This window comes from Carex rostrata, chromosome 25 (genome assembly GCF_964058835.1).
Source record: "Carex rostrata chromosome 25, lpCarRost1.2, whole genome shotgun sequence".
Lineage (NCBI taxonomy): Eukaryota > Viridiplantae > Streptophyta > Magnoliopsida > Poales > Cyperaceae > Carex > Carex rostrata.
The window spans coordinates 5,586,711-5,606,440 of NC_135942.1; the positions used below are offsets into that span (position 1 = coordinate 5,586,711).

The window sequence follows — 19,730 nt, forward strand, 5'->3', positions numbered from 1 at the left end:
AAAACAATTTGTAAATTACGATAAATTTATGTTTTTTCGAGAAAAATAAAATTGAAATTAATTAGCACTTCTAAATTGAAATTAAAAAACAATAATTTTATATAAAACAATCAAGGATTTGTCATATTGATAATAAAAATTATTGGACAATAATTATATTTAACAAAAGGTTATCAAAATTAAAAATAAAATATTGTCTCTGTTTGATGTAATTTAGATAGATTGTGCACATAATTTTCTGTAATTTAAAAACTCGCCGATCATCAAATTTCATCAGTACTTGTCAATTATGAAAAGTACTTTCAATAATTTTATGTGATTTTGATAATCCATTGCAAAGAACAAATTCAATTTTTTTTTTTATTTCAATAATTTTTTCAGTGTGATTATTCTTACTAGGGGTGTTCAAATGGTTCGGTTTATTTGGTTTTGAACCGAACCGGTAAGATTCGGTTTAAATGGTTCGGTTGTTCGGTTGAATTGGTTCGGTTCGGTTGATTTTGTGACTTAGTTCGGTTTAAATGGTTCGGTTCGGTTTTGATTTCTCAAAACCGATTAAACCGAACCGACCGATTTTATTGATAGGGTCAAGACTTCTAGTATTATTTTGGTTCATTAATCAAAACCGAAGTTTAAATCGGTTCATTAATCAAAACCAAAGTTTAAATTGAGTATTATAGATGTATTGAGTTTTGATTTTTGAGAAAGTTCGGTTCAACCGAACAAACCGAAGTTTAAATCGGTTTAAATGGTTCGGTTTTAATTCGGTTTGCTATTTTAGTTCGGTCGGTTCGGTTGGATTTTCAAACTTCGGTTTTAAGTTTGGTTTGATTATTTTAGTTCGGTTTAAACCGAACCGACCGTTTGAACACCCCTAATTCTTACATAAGTGAGGCTACGGTAATATACATATTTCACAACTGTAAAATATATATATATATATATATATATATTACACAGCAACCCTCGCAATAAACTCATATCTCTGTTTTTAAATTCAAACAATCAATTTGAACCATTAAACATGATCTTTATATGGAAATATTTTTGTAGACCAAATTTTATATATTTTAGAACTTTTTACTCGTTTTTAGATAGTTAGAAAAAAAAACTTAATTGAAAATTTTGTACCATAAAAAAAAAAACAATTTTCTATCTATCTAAAAAATACTAAAAAAGTTTCTAAAAATTTATGGGTGCGTTTGAATAAAGAGTTAGTGAGAATAGTGAGCTAATTCAAATTTGAGATAGTGAGTTAACTTAACTTTTAGTTGAGTTAGTAGAATAACAAGCTAATTCACAAAAGACAAACAAAGAATAGTCAGTTTTTGCTAATCCAAACACATCCAAACATAAAATAGTAGTTCAAAATAGTAACTAACTCGGATTAACACTATTTTTTGCCTCATCCAAACGTACCATTAAATTTTAGTCCACAGACACATTTTGATATGAAAATTACGTTTAAATGGTAGGAGCTATTTGATAGGCATAGATGATATCTCTCTCTCGTCACGTGAGACATTGGAGAAGGTAACAGAGGAACTCGAGCAAGGACCAAAAATAAACTTTGCATTGGGATTTTGTCGTGCCTTGAAAATCGCAGCGGACAATCTAATTTTGGTTTTTCTTCACTAATCTTCCCTTCTTGCATTCATTTTCGAGCCTCCATCTCTCTTTCTATTTGATATCTCCCTGCATCAGCATAGATCGAGACCGACATAGACATATTATATTATATTATATTATATTATATAGAATACTTTATTAATGAGTTAGGCTAATATGACACTAGTGTTATATCAAACTAAATAACATCACATCTTAAACCCTTAGATTTGCTTTAAGATTCGTACTATCCGCTTTTACTGTTCAAGCACTTCATTTTGTACGAACCTTAAAGCAGATCTAAGGGTTTAAGATGTGGTGTTATTTAGTTTGATATAACACTAGTGTCATATTAGCCTAACTCTTTATTAATTTGAAAAGTTGGTTGTGAATTTTAAAATTTTTAGTTCTTCAGAAGTCTATTTTTGTTGCAAATTTGTACGAGGGTTAAAATTTGTTTTATTGAAAACATTACCGCAATATAAATAGCTTCCAAAGTTATCATCTTTTTTTTTTCTTTTCCTCATAAAATGAGGTTTAAAAATTTTAAATCGCTCGCAGCGTAGACACTAAAACTTTGAACCTACAAAATTGCATACGTAGAATAATATCTTAGCGACTAACTGATTACGCTAAATGTGGTGGTTCTGACAAGTTTATCATTTTAAAATTATAAAATTGCAAGTAAAATAGTAGCAACAAAGTTAAAATACTGTAGAGGATAATGATTCACTTCAAATTAAGAGGAGGAACATTTGGGAAGACATGCACAGCACAGTGCGAATCTCACTGAGTTCAAAACACACGACACGACACACTTTCTGCGGTGCAGCCTACCCCATAACCACCCATGTGAGTGTCACACCATTTATTTATTTTATTTGTGTACGCACGCACATATAATTATTTGCTTTCTGTAGAATCATTGTATATGAGACTACTGTTCTTCACAACATGGGTCCTCTCTTCTCTTCTCTTCTCTTCGGAAATAATTATTGGATGCTTTGGATATAATTTAATGTAATCATTAATTAATTAATTACGCGCGACGCCCAACTTGCGCCTAATTTATTTATTCTTGGTTTTCTATACTAGTGTCTAGATGCATGTTCAAAGTACGTTGAATATAAGAATGGGAGAGTATCTGCGGTATATATTGTTGGTATACCCTCGCGAATACTACCGTTCTTAATAGGAAAAGTACATTTTTGTCGATATATACCCTCGCAAATAGTTAATTTTATCCTCGCGGATACTTTCCTATTCTTATAGTTTCCGAAAAATACCATTACATACTTCAAATTTATCTTTCGTAACATTGCTATTAGCTTTAACTATATCGTATTTTTGCTCAAATTAGGTAAATTTGCTTTGAAATTGAAAACAATGAATTATTTAAAATTTCTATTGTAGGAAAGGAAAATAAACAAAAACCGGTGTATTTATTAATAGATGATACAACCAATGATATCATCTAGTGGATGCGCCATATTTAAGGACTCTCAGGGAGGTATTGACCAAGCAGGGGGAATTTGTTTCACTGGTGACGGTACGTCTTGGATGCTAGTTAGATGTGATTTTAATGATTGCATGATTTGTGTAAATATTTTTATTTTTACATTTATGTAAATAAACCTTTTTTTAGCCTTAATATATTGTTGGCTTCCAGCCAACCTTAAAAAAAAAGAGGAAAGGAATATAAATGAGAATGCATGACACCCACAAAAACATTTTGATGAAAAAAAATCTTTTTTTTGAAGGTCAGGAAGCAATGTTCCTGACAATTCATTGATATAAGAAAATTATTTACATTTGATGAAAAAAATTCGAAGACAATAATATTTTGTTTTATAATTTTTGGAGAAGAAAGGTATTAATTAAAATTTTCCTTAAAATGATGGTAATTTTGGCATATCGGATTAACCATTGGATTTTTGATACAGACTATTATTATTTTGCAATATATATATATGCACCATGCTCAGCTCGATCGTACATATTTCAATAAATGCTCGTCTCGTGCTAGGTTTGATTAGCTCTCTGTCAGACTATCAACCATAAAATAAAATAACCAGATGACTGGACCTATGTTGACCGTAACAACACATGCGCCGTTTTTGGTTTGCATGAATTATCTCTCTATATTGTAATACTGTAATAGTATGTAGAGGTGTAAAAGAAAGTTAGAACAAATTGATATAGCACACTTTTCTTTTACTTTTTTGTTAGATTACTTGTAGCATAAATTGTTTTATATATTTTAGGTCTTTTAACTAGGGTGGCAAAAAACCTCGTAACTCGTGGCTCAATTGTGACTTGTATCAGACTCGCTCGTTAACATCTTGCTGGTTATTGGACCGAGTTATTAATGAGCTAACTCACCACTAGTTCAATCCATAATTAACGAGTTCAAGCTGAGGTTCAGCTAGCTCAGTTAGACATCAATTTGTGAATTTGTATGCATTTTATAATGTCCAGTTCGGTCCAGTTCTTAAAACAAGATTCAACCAGACTTAATGAGCCAGCTCATCAGCTCGCGTGTTAGCTCGGTCCAGTTCATTACGATTTCAAGCTGAGATTTTAGCTCAGATCCTTAAAGTCGGCTCGCTCGTAACTTGACCGAACCAGCTCGTAACGAGTTCAAACCGGACCCAACTTGTGATGAGTCACCTCGTTGCCTCCCCTACTTTTAACCTTCTTAATTTATGCGACATGCAGTTCTTGATCTGAGCCGTACACCATCTGTCTACTCCGCATCTAAACCATTCATGCGTTGAACTAACTGTTCTGGTAACCAACAGTAACGTATTGATAAGTAGCTGATCTTGACGGTCCATTGCTTTATAATTAGGTTTTTGAATTTAATTATTCTTTCGTGCAACTTCGCAAGAGATCTCTTTATTATCGCTCCCTTCTTCTCTTCTCCTTAATTTACAGTTTTGCACCTTTCCTTTCTACTCTCTCTGCCTTAATTCACTTAATGATAATGTAAGTCTATAGTTTTAGTAATTAATCAAATAAATAAGTCAATTGTACGTTGGTTTGACTGGGAATTTGCATCTTCTCTAAATTAAGCAACATGAAGGACAAAATGGTGGTAGCATCTTAAAATTCTTGATTATATATAATATATATATTAAAAGCCATATAAATTCTTAAGCAACTAACACATGCAAAATTTACTAAATCTACCCCTTTCTTGTTTTTTCTCCTTTTAAAGACCAATTTTTTAAAAGGAAAATTATTTTATTGGACAATTAAAGAATTAATTTGGACAACCTCCAGGACTGATTTTTTAATTATTTTGGGAAGATTCGTGCTTCCAGAGCCATCAAAGATTCTGCTTTAACTTAGCTTCCAGTTGTTAGTGTATCAATATTGTACAGGAAATACAATGCAAGATGAATGGATCAAGTTAAAGATAACAATTTAGTCTGTAGCCAGCTAGACTTTTCCGATCTAGTCCGTCTAGATCACATGATATGTTGTGATATTTTACTTATTGTTGTTGCTGTTATTAGAGTAAATTTTACTGGAGGTAATACAATGCAATATGAATGGATCAAGTAAAAGGTGACAATTAGTCTGAAGCCAGCTAGATTTTTCTTATCTAATCCGTACTCTAGATCACATGATATGTTGTGGTATTTTAATTATTGTTGTTGCTATTATTAAGGTAAATTTCACCGGAGGTCACTATATTTTATTCTTTTTTATGATTTGTTCATTCAACTTGAATTTGTTTCTCTCTAGTGACTGGATTTTTCATTTGTTCCAATCAAATCACTCTTTAACTTTTACGTTCAAAATATTAGCGGAATATGATTATTCTGTTCAAAATACTAACTGAATACGCTCTTTCCATGAAAAAAATTAACGAAATATTCTCTTTCTGTCAAAAATACTAACGGAAAAGTTATATTTAATTATCTTTTTAGATGAAAAAGTTACAAGGTGGCTTTACCGGGACAAATTATAAAATATTAATCAAACTTGAGTGACCAATTCGTGATAAAAATATAAAGTTTAGTGACATCTAGCGAAATTTATCCATGTTATTAAAATATGTGAACTCAAGTAATGAAATAAATTTTCTTTTTTATTACTAAATATTTAGTGTTCTATTATGCATTGTATGATTAAACTAGACATGATGAATAATGCATTATATTTAGTAATATCAAATACGATGCTTAAAATATATCTTTTAGAATTTAATAAATTAGGTAAGCAATGTCACGTTGAATCAGATAGGTCATATAATTACCATGAGCTGAGTCAGACTTGAATTGTCAAATCCAAAGAACTAGGCAAAGCAGTTGCATTTCAGAATTTCAATTTAAAAATAATAATAATAATTTCAATTTATACGGATTAATTAAGCTGACTGATAAATGTTAAAGTGATATATATCCTATAGATCTACAAAAAGTTTGAATTCTCTTCGCTTTAGAATTTAGATCATATACAGTTAGAGACTACAATGCACCACACAAATCCAACTTAAAATCCGAGCCATTATTTTTTCAAAATTCAATGTAGTAAAAGAGACAAATCATGTCAGAGAAGTTGGAAAAAACACATACAGTAGTTTGTCTCTCTCTCTCTCAAGTACATAAATTAACCTTCTGCTAGAACTAAGTACAGCTAATGAGACGCTCCTCTATAATTTTTGTCTATGATTTTATGCTATCTGCCATGAGAGATTTCTATCCGTGCACCTTTTGCAATAGATACAAATTTTATATAATCCAAGGTCAGATATTCCAAAATCTCAGTATGAAATTGGCCAGTGTATTTCAGTGAAGAGATTCCAGGGGAAGTGATGTACTTCTCTCTGTACACTGAAAACACAAAACACTTACACAAGCTTTGAATGCCTAGAGAGAGAAGGAAGCACATAGCATATTACATAACCAGCAGACATCATATCGCATATCATCTCATAATATATATAAATAAGAAAATAATGCACACAAGAAATAAAGCAAATAAATAACACTCTACCTCTTTGACCTCTGCCCCTCTATCTTTTAGAACATGTACTGTCAATTGTCTTTTCATCTCACAAACAAACACACAATCCCACAGAAAACAAAGCAAAATGTAATACCAAACAAAATACAATATATGCAATATCACATGATGGAGAAAATATTAGAACAAGAACCTCGCATGACTTTGAGTCTTCATGCTTGCATTGCTTGTTTCTTCACTTGCATTGTAAGTGTAGTTGCATCCATTGTTTCCTTCAACCAAATTAGGCTTCATGTCAACATAGCTAGTGCTATTGCTGAATTCCATTAGGGGAGGTGCATCATGGAGCAAAAGCTTTTGGGTTTCTTCAAATCCACCAAAGAGATAATTCTCAAACCCTAATTGGTCGCCAGCTGGCATATTGCTCATTTCAAACTCTACACCTTTACCATAACTGACATCTGATGTACTGCAACTATGGTCATGACCACCAAATACTAGCATGCTTCCAGTTTCCTTGGGAGCAAATCCATTAGATGATAAAATGGTGGTGCTGTTACTAGTGTTGAATAAGAATGGGGAGATGGGAATACCCTCAAGGCTTTGAGGGGAAGATAAGAAATGGGAGAGAGAGGTGGTCGTGTCGAGGGTCGACGAAAGGAAGTGAGTTTGCGGGGTTTGTTTTTGCATCAAGTGAGATTGCATAGATTTGGATGATCTGTGTGTGGAAGGGAGGCCAAGGATTTTTTTCTTCAGCTTTGTGTTCCAGTAGTTCTTTATGTCATTGTCTGTTCTTCCTGGCAACTGTGCTGCTATGATAGACCACCTGCTTGTATACCATGAAAAATTAACAAAATTAACAACCTTCAATAGCACCTTTATGACCATATATGTTTTGATTGAAAATAATCATGGGAAGAAAAAAAAAAAGAAATCATTTCTCTCACATTGAGAGAAGAATTTTCTTTAGGTTATATTGTGTATATTTTCTCACTTAATTGCAATTAATGCATAAATTTTTATCTCAACTAATTGCTAAAAATGAACTCTTGAATTAGTACTATATCTCGTCATAAATAAGACAAGAACAAAATAAAGAAGACAAATTCATATATAGTTCTTTGGTACTTGAAGCATATATGGTCATCATGTTGAAGTAATAGTAATAAACTAAAAAAAGCAAACAAAGCAACACGCCTTTAGAATGCAAACTGTGTGCACAGTGAAAAGTAATAAAGCTTATTGTCTTTCCATTTTTAGGGTATACATGCTTGGTGCAAAAAGAGTTGCTAAGAAGAATATGAAATGGGGATCATAAAACCAAATTAAGAAAAGAAACCCTAAAATAGAAAGGAAAAAAAAAAACAAAAAAGGCGACATAAGTCAGCAATTTTCTTTACCTTCCTCAATGATATTTTCCAAAAGTAAATGGTGACAAATGAGAAGTAGAAGAAGAATCTATTAGTTTTAGAGTAAGTTTTGGTTTTGATTTAATGAAAATTTATGGGGCAGTTGTCCTAGATCCACATATCTTGTCTTGCTCTTTTTAAGGTTATATGCTCTTGGAGAAGAAAACAGTTGGGGACTAAAAAAAAGGTACTACACCAAATTAAGAAAGAAACCCTAAAAGGAAGAAAAAAGAGAAGAAAAGAAGAAAAGGTGTGACTAAAGTCAAACACATAAAGCATGCTTTATTAGTTTACCTGCTTCCAATATTAGCAAAGAGGCTACAAATAATCCTGTCTTCATCATCTGAGAAATCTCCATGCTTTATATTTGGCCTTAGATAATTTAACCATCTAAGCCTACAGCTCTTGCCACATCTCTTCAAACCTATCCATATAATGAGATTACTTCTTAGTTCAATTCCTATTGAAGTATTATTTCTTATTTTCAGTGCATACAATAAAAATAACAAAAACTTTCTCTTCTTAATTAGATCCAAAATAAGCTCAGACTGTTCCTATTAAAAGACCTCCTCAGTTGCAAGATTCAAATGAGAAGCATTTAGTGAAGAGAGAAAATATATGAAAGCTATACGTATACAAGTACCTGCTTTCTGAGGTAGAGCAATCCAATTGCCACCTGTGCCATTTTTTTCAATGTATTCTTTGAGTTTCCTGTCCTCCTCAGGCGACCAAGGTCCCTTCTTTACATTAGCCTTGTCACAACACGGCGCTCTTCCCATCCTCTCTTCTTCTATATTGAACTCAGTTGCTTTATTGTTATCGTGTTGAGAGAAGAGAGAAGAGAGCAGAGAGAAGAGAGAAGAGAGAAGAGAGAAGGGAAGAGAGAAGTAAGTCTATTTGAAAAGAAAGGAGATAGATGGAGAGATGTGAGGTGTTAAAAAAGAAGTCAAAGGGGATAGCCTGTCTAGTTCCAATCAGTTGCTTGGCTGGCCCCTCTCTCTCTCTCTCTCTCTCTATTTCTGTGTATCTCAGTGGTGAACTACAGGGTACGGAATCTAACCTCCCCATCCCTATAACTTGGGGAGAGAAAATGCTACAACCACGCAATGCATTAAGCCTGTAATGTCTTTGATGATGCGGATAAAAGACTCATGTTGTATGGACATCGGTACAGGTATCGTATCAGATACGATACGGATGTGGATACGGCGATACGTCTATTATATATATTATTTTATATATATTGTATTTAGATAATCATAACTTAAATCAAATTTCAATTTCAATTTCAATTTCAATTTTATTGAGTAAATGTTGGAATTCAGATCCTCCCCAGTACTGTAATAGGGAATCTTTTACGATTACTGGATTTGGACCGTTCTTTTTAACTTGGAACGAATCTCGAAGCTCAATAATACTGCTCCTGCACTAGCCCGAATCCCAAAGCAGTTGAGAGTTAATCTCAAACCGTAAAGTGGAAATCTTTTATAATAATGGAGAGGATACTTTTCCGTAAATGTTGAAGGTTAAGTTATCTAATTACTTAATATGGACAAATGATCTTTTATTCAAATTTCAAAACTGTGATTTTTATACATATAACATTATTTTTTTTATTAAAGATTAATTCGTCTTCAAAATCTCTATTTATACAGTGTGTGTTGTGCTGCAGAAAACACAAACTTGTTCCAATTAATACCTAGTTACTTGTGCATGATTAATTTCAATTAGCATGTTATATGTATTTGCGACAAGAATTAAAGAATTATGAACTCAATTTCTTCTTCTTCTTTTTTAAACTCAGTAGAGACTACTGAGATTGTACAAGTATAAATTACATCCAACTTTTGACAACCAACAAGCAACAACAATGAACTCAAAATTTAATTGACACAATTTAAATCATAAATTAATTCGTGACCACTTGGTCTCAAAAATATAAATTTAATGGAGAAAATTCATTATGTATTTTCTGGGTCCCTTTTAATTTGTTAATAGATATGTCTCTAAATGATAAGCTAGCTAAACACCATTTTATGAATTGCAGCCCAAACTCAGTTATAGAATTAAATTACACTTATCAATATATCAATGACATTATTTAACAAGAAATTAACTGCTACGAACTAAACATGACAATAATTACTAATTTACTATTTAAATTAACATTGCAATTAAATATTGTTACTGGTAAATAAGTTGATTGAATATGATAACTCTCTGTGACTCTTTGACTCTTTATTACGAAGTAACTAATAATTACTACCCGAATATATATATATATATACACACTAATATATTAAAGCATAAACAATTGTTTTTTATATTTTTCTTATTTAAAGAATGGTCCTCAGCAATGGTAAGAGGTAATCTAGGGGAGTATCTAATTATTTACTTTTCAGCCCACGACAAAATCATGAATGATAAAAGGCTAATACATACATGCACCATCTAAATATCCTATATATAGTTTTATACTTTTATAGATATAGATTCATAATCAAGTAAAAGAAAAAGAGATAGACCCGTGGAGGTTCGGAAGATGTCTCTTCAGATTCGGGCCCCTACACCCCTTTTCTTCTCACTTTTTTTCCTAATGTATAATTTTTTACTTTTTTTTGGTCGGTTATGGACGGAAAAAAGAGGAGAAAAAGAACACATAGGGAAAGAAGAAGAAAAGATATTAGGGATGGGCTTTATTTGTTGGAACATAATTAAATCAATCAAAATTTATTTTATTAGGGTTGAAATTTTCTGGTGTAAATATACATATATACCCAATAACCCTAAACCAAAACAACACGATTTTGCGGAATTTCGAAAAATAGCATGGCTGCGCATCTCCTAAATGCGGCCACTTTTCTAAAGGCCGCATTTAGAGGATACTGCTTTTTTTTTTTGCTTCTCCAAAGCGACAACCAAAATGTTTGACCATATAATATGCACGCTATAATTTGGTTCTGACTCGTTAATACACACGGTTCAACTTGGACCTTGTTTAAGAAATACAAGGAACATGTATATATAGTACTGAATCCGAAGTTAATTAATTACTCAGCATTTCACACTGTTATATATATATATATATATACACACGGATGAAAATTAACTCAGAAAATGTAAAAAAAAATTATGTTCAAGTTATATATCAACTTGTTTTCAATTAGAAATAAAACCGTGACTATATATCTGTTTGTGACTTTGTACCAAAAATACTGAATTTTTTTTAGAAACCATATATATAAAAAAAAAATTATCAAACCAACTTGATTGCTTTGTTTTTTTACAAAAATCATAAGAATGGAGATGTTATTTCGGTCTCAGCCGTTTTCACAGATTTCGAAGAAAAAATACGTTAAAAAATTGTGAAAATATCTGAGACTGAATTGTCATTTCGGTCAAAAAAAAAAAAAAAAAAAAAATCAGTAGCTTATTTGGGGTATTTATATAGGCTAAAAATTAATGTACAGTGGTCGATTAATCTCTGTACTGTGATTCTACTATTTGCACTAAAAAACAAGGAACTATTTTTGCCAAAGACTTCCCCTAACATGACTTTTGGCTGATAAAATTATTTTGTGGTCAAATTAACAGTGAAATATCTGTTTGCGGTAATTAAAATGTGGTCAAATCAACAGTGAAATATCTGTTTGTGGTAATTAAATTTTTTTTTTTTTTAGAAAACATATGGAGGTCTAGTTTCTTTGGTGTACTAAGCTGAAGGATCACATGCAACAAACAATTAACCAGTGGGGAAAAAAATATATATATATATTTCAGCCAATGAATCCCCATGCTCATGGCTTACGCCATCTAAAGTACCTTTTTATTTATTGGCAACCAAATTGTCTAAACCAGGTTGTGAGAAAAGAATTATAAAATAAGAGGAGAAAATGATATAAACATAGTCCAAGGGGAGCAAGGACAGCAACCCTTGAACTCCCTTGTGGATCAAGGCTTAAAGAGTCTAATCCAAATATGGCTGTTGCTTTCATCTTATGTCAAAGCTTTTGGTCCTCTGTGGCGCTCCGCTTGTGGCCTACCTGTGAATATAATGGACCAACTTTTTTTATTTTGTGTGGATATATACAGGAGCGGAGCCAGATTTTCAAACTATGAGGGTCAAATGTAAATGAGTGTCAATCATATAAAATTTTTATGCTGCGAATGAGAGTCAATCTTACAGTATTCATAACATTTTACTCTGAACTATGCAGAAAATCGTCTATAAATATAGAATTTTTGAAATTAAATGGGGACCAGTTGACCCCATCCATATAGTGTAACTCCAACTCTCGAAATATACATAGTTTTACGTGTTGTTATTTGTATAGAGAAAGAAATGATACTACTCATTCCAAATTGAATATATTTATTATAGTTTAGTAAGAATGATTATAGACGTTTACAAACTATAATTTAATTGCAAATAATGAAATCTAATTTATGCTTACATAATGCCTAGGGGAAAATAATATTTATTTTGGCCAATTTTCATGAGTTGATCACTTAGAAACATCCTTGTAGATAATAATACCAATTTCATATACAAACTAATAGAAAACATTAAAGTCAGAATCCATACATCCAACACAAATGAGACCAAGGATGAAGCAAGATATACAAAAAAGGGAACTAAGCACCTCCTATAAATTAGAATTTTACATTTTTTATCCTTGAATTTTTTTTAACAAAAATTATTACTAATAACCTCTTCATAAAATGAAATTAAATGATATACTTATTAATCCACCCTCCCAATCTCAATTTTCTGATTCTGTCTCGGAACGAGATTAACAAAAAGGGATTCAAATCTGCTCATTTTCTTAAGAAAAGAGGTACCTCCTATTCTCCAATCCGATCTGTTCAAAATCGATCGCACGGCTTCAGTTACTTTTTTCTTTTATATCGATATAATATATTAAAACGAATAAGATATAATTGAAACTGTGCGATCGATTTTGAATGATTCGGATTAAAGAATAGGAGGGTGCTTCTTTTCTTAAGAAAAAGAGCAAATTTCAAATTTGAATCCAACAAAGAGCAACACAGTTTCTAGCATAACTGTGGTCAGGCACACAAAAGCATCAAATGGGAAATTTTAGTGTATGCATTGACCCTTGCAAGATGGCAAATAGACTCAAACAAAGGTCGCCACCATCCAAGTCTGAAAGTGACATTCAGAGGCTTTTGCTTCTCTGACAGCCTTTAGGGTCAATTTTTGTATTTCTTATATGATAAATACTACAAACAATATATTTCTGGCCAATCTGCTATATATACATGCACCGCCTATAAAATATTATTTGTATGGAAATAACACAATCGACTCTGTTTTGCCCCAAATACTGGAGTCAAAACTTATTGCTTACCAAAACGAAAAATCAGACTGTATTATTGGATCAGCGATTTTCAATGCGGTTCAATAAATAGTGAATTTTTTTTTAAAAGATATAAAATTTGATCTCCAAATACATTTTAATATAGATAACACATTTAACGGTTTAGATTGATTTTTTGGACTGAAAATTAAAAAATAACTTAGTTGTACGGGAACAATCGATTTGATATTAGTCAACCTCTACACACACACACACAGGGTTCTAATGCCTCGTGTTTTTCATGCCTCATCTATCTCATATTTTATATCTTTATTTTGAAAGTCCAAATTTGAGCTTTATTCTACTTTTTTTCTGTTAAAGAATTTATCAGACTAACTTGAAGTTGAAGCCATGTCAGTGTGAACAATCTGAACCTGGCCACAGTGGTGGAGGTTCTGATGAACATGGCAGAGGTGGAGTACAGAGAGGATTTTTTTGGAGATTTCTCAGGAGTCTTTTGGACATGACAACCTCCAAAATCAAATGTCTAGAGACGCTTAGGCTGAGGAAGACTATTGATTGGGATTTGCTAGATGATTAGACTGTTTTTGTCTTTTTGATATGATGTTGTTGTTTGTTGTTATGTTAGTTGTTTTGTTTTCTGTTATACAGATGATCAGTGATGTTTAATTATCTATTTTAAACTGATAAATGGTGATCCGTAAGGTATATATATATACCTTAAGTGAATTTAAGTACGGAGGGATTTACAGTCAAGTCAGAAATATTTAAAACTTTATAATTTATAAGTTTTTTTAAATATGTATATTGAAATTTAATTAGTATTTTTCAACTTTTTATATAATTTAGTTTTTTTTTTATAAAATATTAAAATGCATGAAAACAAAATTCTCAAAAGTATTAAATAAATATGTTTCAATCACTCAAGCTACACACGGAAGTTTCATTATTAATTCTACGAATACCTAGTCTATGTCTATCTATCGTCAACATTTAATCCATAACTTGCAGAGAAGATTTTGTTTATGATAACAAATGATGGGAGTCAGGGGCGGACACGAGAGTCTGACATGAAAAGTCGAAATGATGACTGCTTGCATTTCCCATGCGGTACAGATTCAAGTAGGGGTGTCAACGGGTAGATACGGGTGTCCCGTGTCCGTGTCCCCTCAGGTATCGGAGGTACAATTTTGAAAAATAGACGGTCCAGATTAATTCCAGCTGAGTCAAACTCAATTCAGAGCCAGATGGGATGGGATTGTCGGGGTCTGCTTTGAGATTCGTGTTGGATCATAATCCAACGTTGAGCATATATATAATATAATTATGAATTGTTTACTGTCATATATGATTGTCACAATTAAAGTGGTATAATATGGAATTAAGATATTAGACAATCTATGTATTCAATAGGATGTGGTCCATAAGTGTGTAGAACAATTTGGACAAAGATCAAATCATTGATGGACTGATTCTGAACTTTGCAATTGAGAAAACTGCCTTTTGGGAGCCCAATGTGGGTGGCTCACCCGCACTGGATCTGAGTGCGGACGCACTCAGGAGTTAGCCAATTTTTGGGAGCCTTTTGGTGGCCCAGTGCAGGTGGTTCACCCGCACTGGATCTGAGTGCGGACGCACTCAGTACTTGGCCAATTTTTGGAAACTTAAGAACAATGCAAGAAAAAGTCCGAGAGCAGTGCGGGTGAACCACCCGCACTGAGGACTTGGCCAATTTCAGAAGTTATGTTTTAAGCCCAGTGCGGGTGGCTCACCCGCACTGAACCTGAGTGGGGACGCACTCAGGATACAAACTATTTTTGGGCTGAATTTTAAGGCGGTTACTTAGACACGTTTTGACCCAGTGCGGGTGGTTCACCCGCACTCGTGTCGCCAGAAGTGTATAACTATATATAGATGGGTCCCCAAGGCACAAGATGAACCAACTCAACTCAGAATTCTTAAAAGAGGTTATTCTTAGACAGAATTCTGAGAGCCTTCTCCCTTCTTCCACCATCAAAGAATTGAGAGGAGAAATCCATTAGAAATTTGGAAATGATTTCTCAAGGGCAATCTTGTTGCTTTGGAAGACCTAATCTAAGATCCAACCAAAAGGGCGTGAAAAGAAAAGCTTGCAAGAGTCTTGTCTCGCGCTCATGGAGACGGTTGCTTCTCCAACCTAGGATTTGATATTCCATGACAAACGACATGGAATCAGGTATTGTATTCCGCACTGAAGATTATGTTTTTGGGTCTCTTTGGCATAGGACGGTCTTAGGTTAAGGTGGGAATTGTTTCTTCTTCCCCGGGGTGTAAGTGTTTGACCCCTAGATGAGATGTAATTGTTTGATCTCTAGATAAGGCGTAATTGTTTGGCCTTTATGATTCCCAACAATTCGTGCCACGTGAAAAGAACTGTCCATATTTATAACTTGCACCTCAGGTACCTGGGATTGATACGGGTTGGGTGGAGGCATTTTGATAATTAAAAAAAATCTTTATTTTTATTTATTTTTTTAATACGGTACGGATCGGATAAACAGATTATAAAAAAGTGTCATTGACATTTCGATAAAATATTTTTCAAAACAAGAAAAATAATAATAATAATAATAAATACAATTAATTTGTATTATAAAAATTTAATAAAATACAAAATTTTATTGTATTATATATCATCTTCATACAAATATATATTTATATATATAATTTTATTTTTTTAAAAATATTTTTATATAAAAACGTGTAAAGTAACGGGAAAAAAATAATTACTCTTATCCGTACCCGATAAATTAACAAAAAAAAAATTATCCGTATCCTTATTTTCGAATACAATACGGTTCAAATAAATGAGTAAAAGAGTGCCATTAACACGCCTAATTTAGCATGAAACCACGAATCAAAAAGTTGTGCGGGACTGTTCTAAAATTATATATGCATCTCGCATTTCATTAAAGAAAACACGAATGCAAATACAAATATTAGATGAATGTTGAAATTAAAAACTAAATCATCATTAAACGAATATATACAGATAGAAAACGGGTAATTAACCAGATTACTAAAAACATATACGCATGTAATAAAAATAAATATTCTAGAATGAGTAAAATAAAAAATTTAAATAACAAAATTGGATAAAAAATATACGCATGTAATAAAAATAAGAGTTGGATTATTGTACTTTACGAAGTAAATGACATAATTTACTTCATGTTCATATCTTCATTTTTGAAATCTAAAAAAACGATCCAAACCATTCAACATGATCTCTCTAATAAAATGTGCTTGGAGACAAAATTTTACATTTTTTTGGAAATTTTCTACTATTTTTTAGAATTTTTAAAATCGCTGCTTTTAGAAAATTATAAACCATAAAAAAACAATGATTTTAAAAAATTCTAAAAAAATAGTAAAAAAAATTCAAAAAAATATAAAATTTGGTCTCCAAACATAATTTAATATGGAGATCAACTTGAACGGTTTGGATCGACGTTTTGAACTTTGAAATCACAAGATATGACTTATGAGTGTGAAATAAAACGCTAGCTTTACTTCATGAAGCACCGTAGCCCAATATTTTAGAATAAGTAAAATAAAAATTTGAAATAACAAAATCAAAATTTGATAAAAATAATATACATATAATAATTTATGTTCATAATATATAACAAGTGTATAAAATATGAGGATATTTATACGAAATATAAAATTAGAAACTTAGAGGAACAATAATTTTTTTTGACAATTTGACACATTCCTGAAAATAAAGAATTATAACATCTATCTTGATTTCGAATTCAATCTGAATATTTGCAATTGTGATAATTCAAAATCAAATTTGTATCTCCCCATCATTTTTTCAGATACAGTGCGGATGTAAATACAAATAACTTATTTACTGATAAAAAAAATACTTTTTACAGACGAAGCAAATAATTAAATAGCCGTTCCATTATACTCTTAGCAGGGAATTTTTTTTATAAACCATAATTAGAAAAAAGATTTTGATAAAACGAACATGATTATTTTATTTTATTTTTTTACAAAAACCATACGAACTGAAATGCCATGTCGGTCCCGTATTATTTATTTTTTTTGAGAGGGGGGGGACCGAAATGGCAATTCGGTCCCAAAAAAAAAGGGGGAACGAAATGGTATCTCGGTTCTTATGATTCTTGTAAAAACAAAGCAACCAAGTTGGTTTCATAAATTTTTTTTTTTTTATGGTTTCTAAAAAAAATTCCTTAGCAGGAGAAATGACAACCATATAATACAAAATTTGACAAGTAATCAACAAAACAGGGGATTAAGTAAATTAGAAGCATTGAAGATAAAGCTCTGAAAAGACTTGAAATAATATTATATTATTCTTTTAAAAGCTAATTTTCAATAGAGCCAACGTTTTGTTTTCTAGTTCCTCTGTCTTGGATTAAAAGAAATGATTCCAGCAAGAATAATTTTCTTTTGGCATTATTTTTTTTTTCTGAATTGGGGACCCCAATGATTATTAACTAACCCCTTTCCAAAAAATTGTTAAGTGTCTACAATAGGATGTTGATAGCTTAACTAATGGTCTTGGCAAAAACAATGCTTGATTGATTCATGCAAGAGTCAATGGTTTTGGACCACAAATTTTTTCCTGTGTTGCAATTTGCATCTGAAAATATATGAACATTTTGTAACCTATATAACATGCATGGATGGGACACAAGAGTAGGGATGACATGATATATAATACAATATTATGATCCATTATTTTTATCCTACTTTAATTGAAATACAAGTATCAGTGTCATCTCAGACACAAACACAATAATAAATATTATATGAACACACAGAGGGGCAGACTAAGTATGTAACATAGGGAAATAAATCTGCTGTGATTCTAAAGGGATTGCAGGACCTGTTATTTCAAATCCATCCATTTATTTGTCTGGAGATTCGTGCATAAAAAATAAGTGTTGTTGAGATTTGTGCATTCCAAAAGGTGAAAGGCTGGATTTGGAATCACAGGGTTCTGCGATTCCTTTAGAATCACAGCAAATTTATTTCCGTAACAGAGAGGCAACCGTCTCCTCTGGATTTTAAGTTTTAGTGGTAATCTATCGGCACTGATCGACTTTGCTCTTTTTGGGAATTTGTTTTGCCCCCCTCTTGATGTTTGATTTGTAATTCGGGTTAAATTTAGTTTTTAAATCAAAGTCAATTTCTTAAATTATGATTGGTAATTAGAATTATAAGTTAAAGCATCCGAAATTACAAGTCAAAACACTGGAAAATATAAGTCAAAACATTGTTTTTTTTTATCGAGTACCCAATTAGTTAATTGGTTTAAATCTGATTAGCTATTTAAATCCGATTTGATATTTTTTTGCCCCCTTTGACGAAAATCCTAAATCCACCCCTGAACACAAATACACGAACTTATCTTGGGCTAGCTCACAACAATATATGAACCAATTGACTTAATTACGTAAAAAAATTAGAATCCGAAGGTAAAAAATATCACTAATTAATGAATGAAAAAAGGGGTTCAATTAATAGCACAATTTTTTTGTGAAATCATTTTATGTACACCAAAAATAAATTTGAGGAGATAAAATGGGAAACAAAATGCAAAGAATAACGAACGAAAAAAAGAAGATAAGAAAAGTGTAAAACGATTATATATACAGCGCACTATTTTGTTTATGTTGAAATTTACATGCATTTAAAACTTCAAATTTAGAAAGGTGATTAAAACATTCATAGATTTTTTTTTTTTTTTGAAAAAGTTATATTTTACCACCGGTTTCATTATGAAACGAAAGAGTACATACATCAGGTCCAAAATAAAACGCTAGCATACAATCCATCTACACCTAGCAAACAATAAAAGTCTACCAACAAATCAAAATAACATCGAACATCAGAGACATACTAGCAAAAACATAAAAAGGTAATACTAAATGGAGTCAGAAGTGGCAATAACACTAGAAGATGAGGCACTAGCTGATGAGGATGAAATACTAGATAGAAGGCCCGTAGCACGATCGACAGCATCAATAACTGCTCTGCCACTCAAATCATCAGCTAGGTCCAACCCTTCTAAACCAAGACCAGGGTCCTCGTTTGAAACCAGCTGGGAGCTGCCCTGGTCCTGTGCATCCGTGTCGGGTAATACTAGAAGAGGGCCCATTTGAGGCAAAAAAGAAACATCAAAGGACATAATCAAAGATAACTTGAAATAATAATTATCTAATCTCGACTTACACCAAAATGAAGTTAGAGCAATAATAGAAGCAGCTACAGTTATAATAGAAGGTATAGGAGAATTTTGAAAACAAATCTTTTTTCGTGTTAACTAAATAATCCAAAGAGTTGCAGCCCTAATCAATTCCACTAGTAATGAATC

General features: G+C 31.9%; 1 protein-coding gene across 1 annotated transcript; it reads right to left on the bottom strand.

The window, feature by feature from the left end:
- Window positions 1-6,524: 6,524 nt before the first annotated feature.
- RAX2 (Duplicated homeodomain-like superfamily protein) lies at window positions 6,525-9,008 on the bottom strand. Its single transcript, XM_078291933.1, has 3 exons — window positions 8,638-9,008; window positions 8,289-8,418; window positions 6,525-7,411 (listed from the first exon to the last, which is right to left on the bottom strand). The coding sequence occupies exons 1-3, from the start codon at window positions 8,771-8,773 to the stop codon at window positions 6,766-6,768; spliced, it is 912 nt and encodes a 303-aa protein (XP_078148059.1). The 5' UTR covers window positions 8,774-9,008; the 3' UTR covers window positions 6,525-6,765.
- Window positions 9,009-19,730: the final 10,722 nt, after the last annotated feature.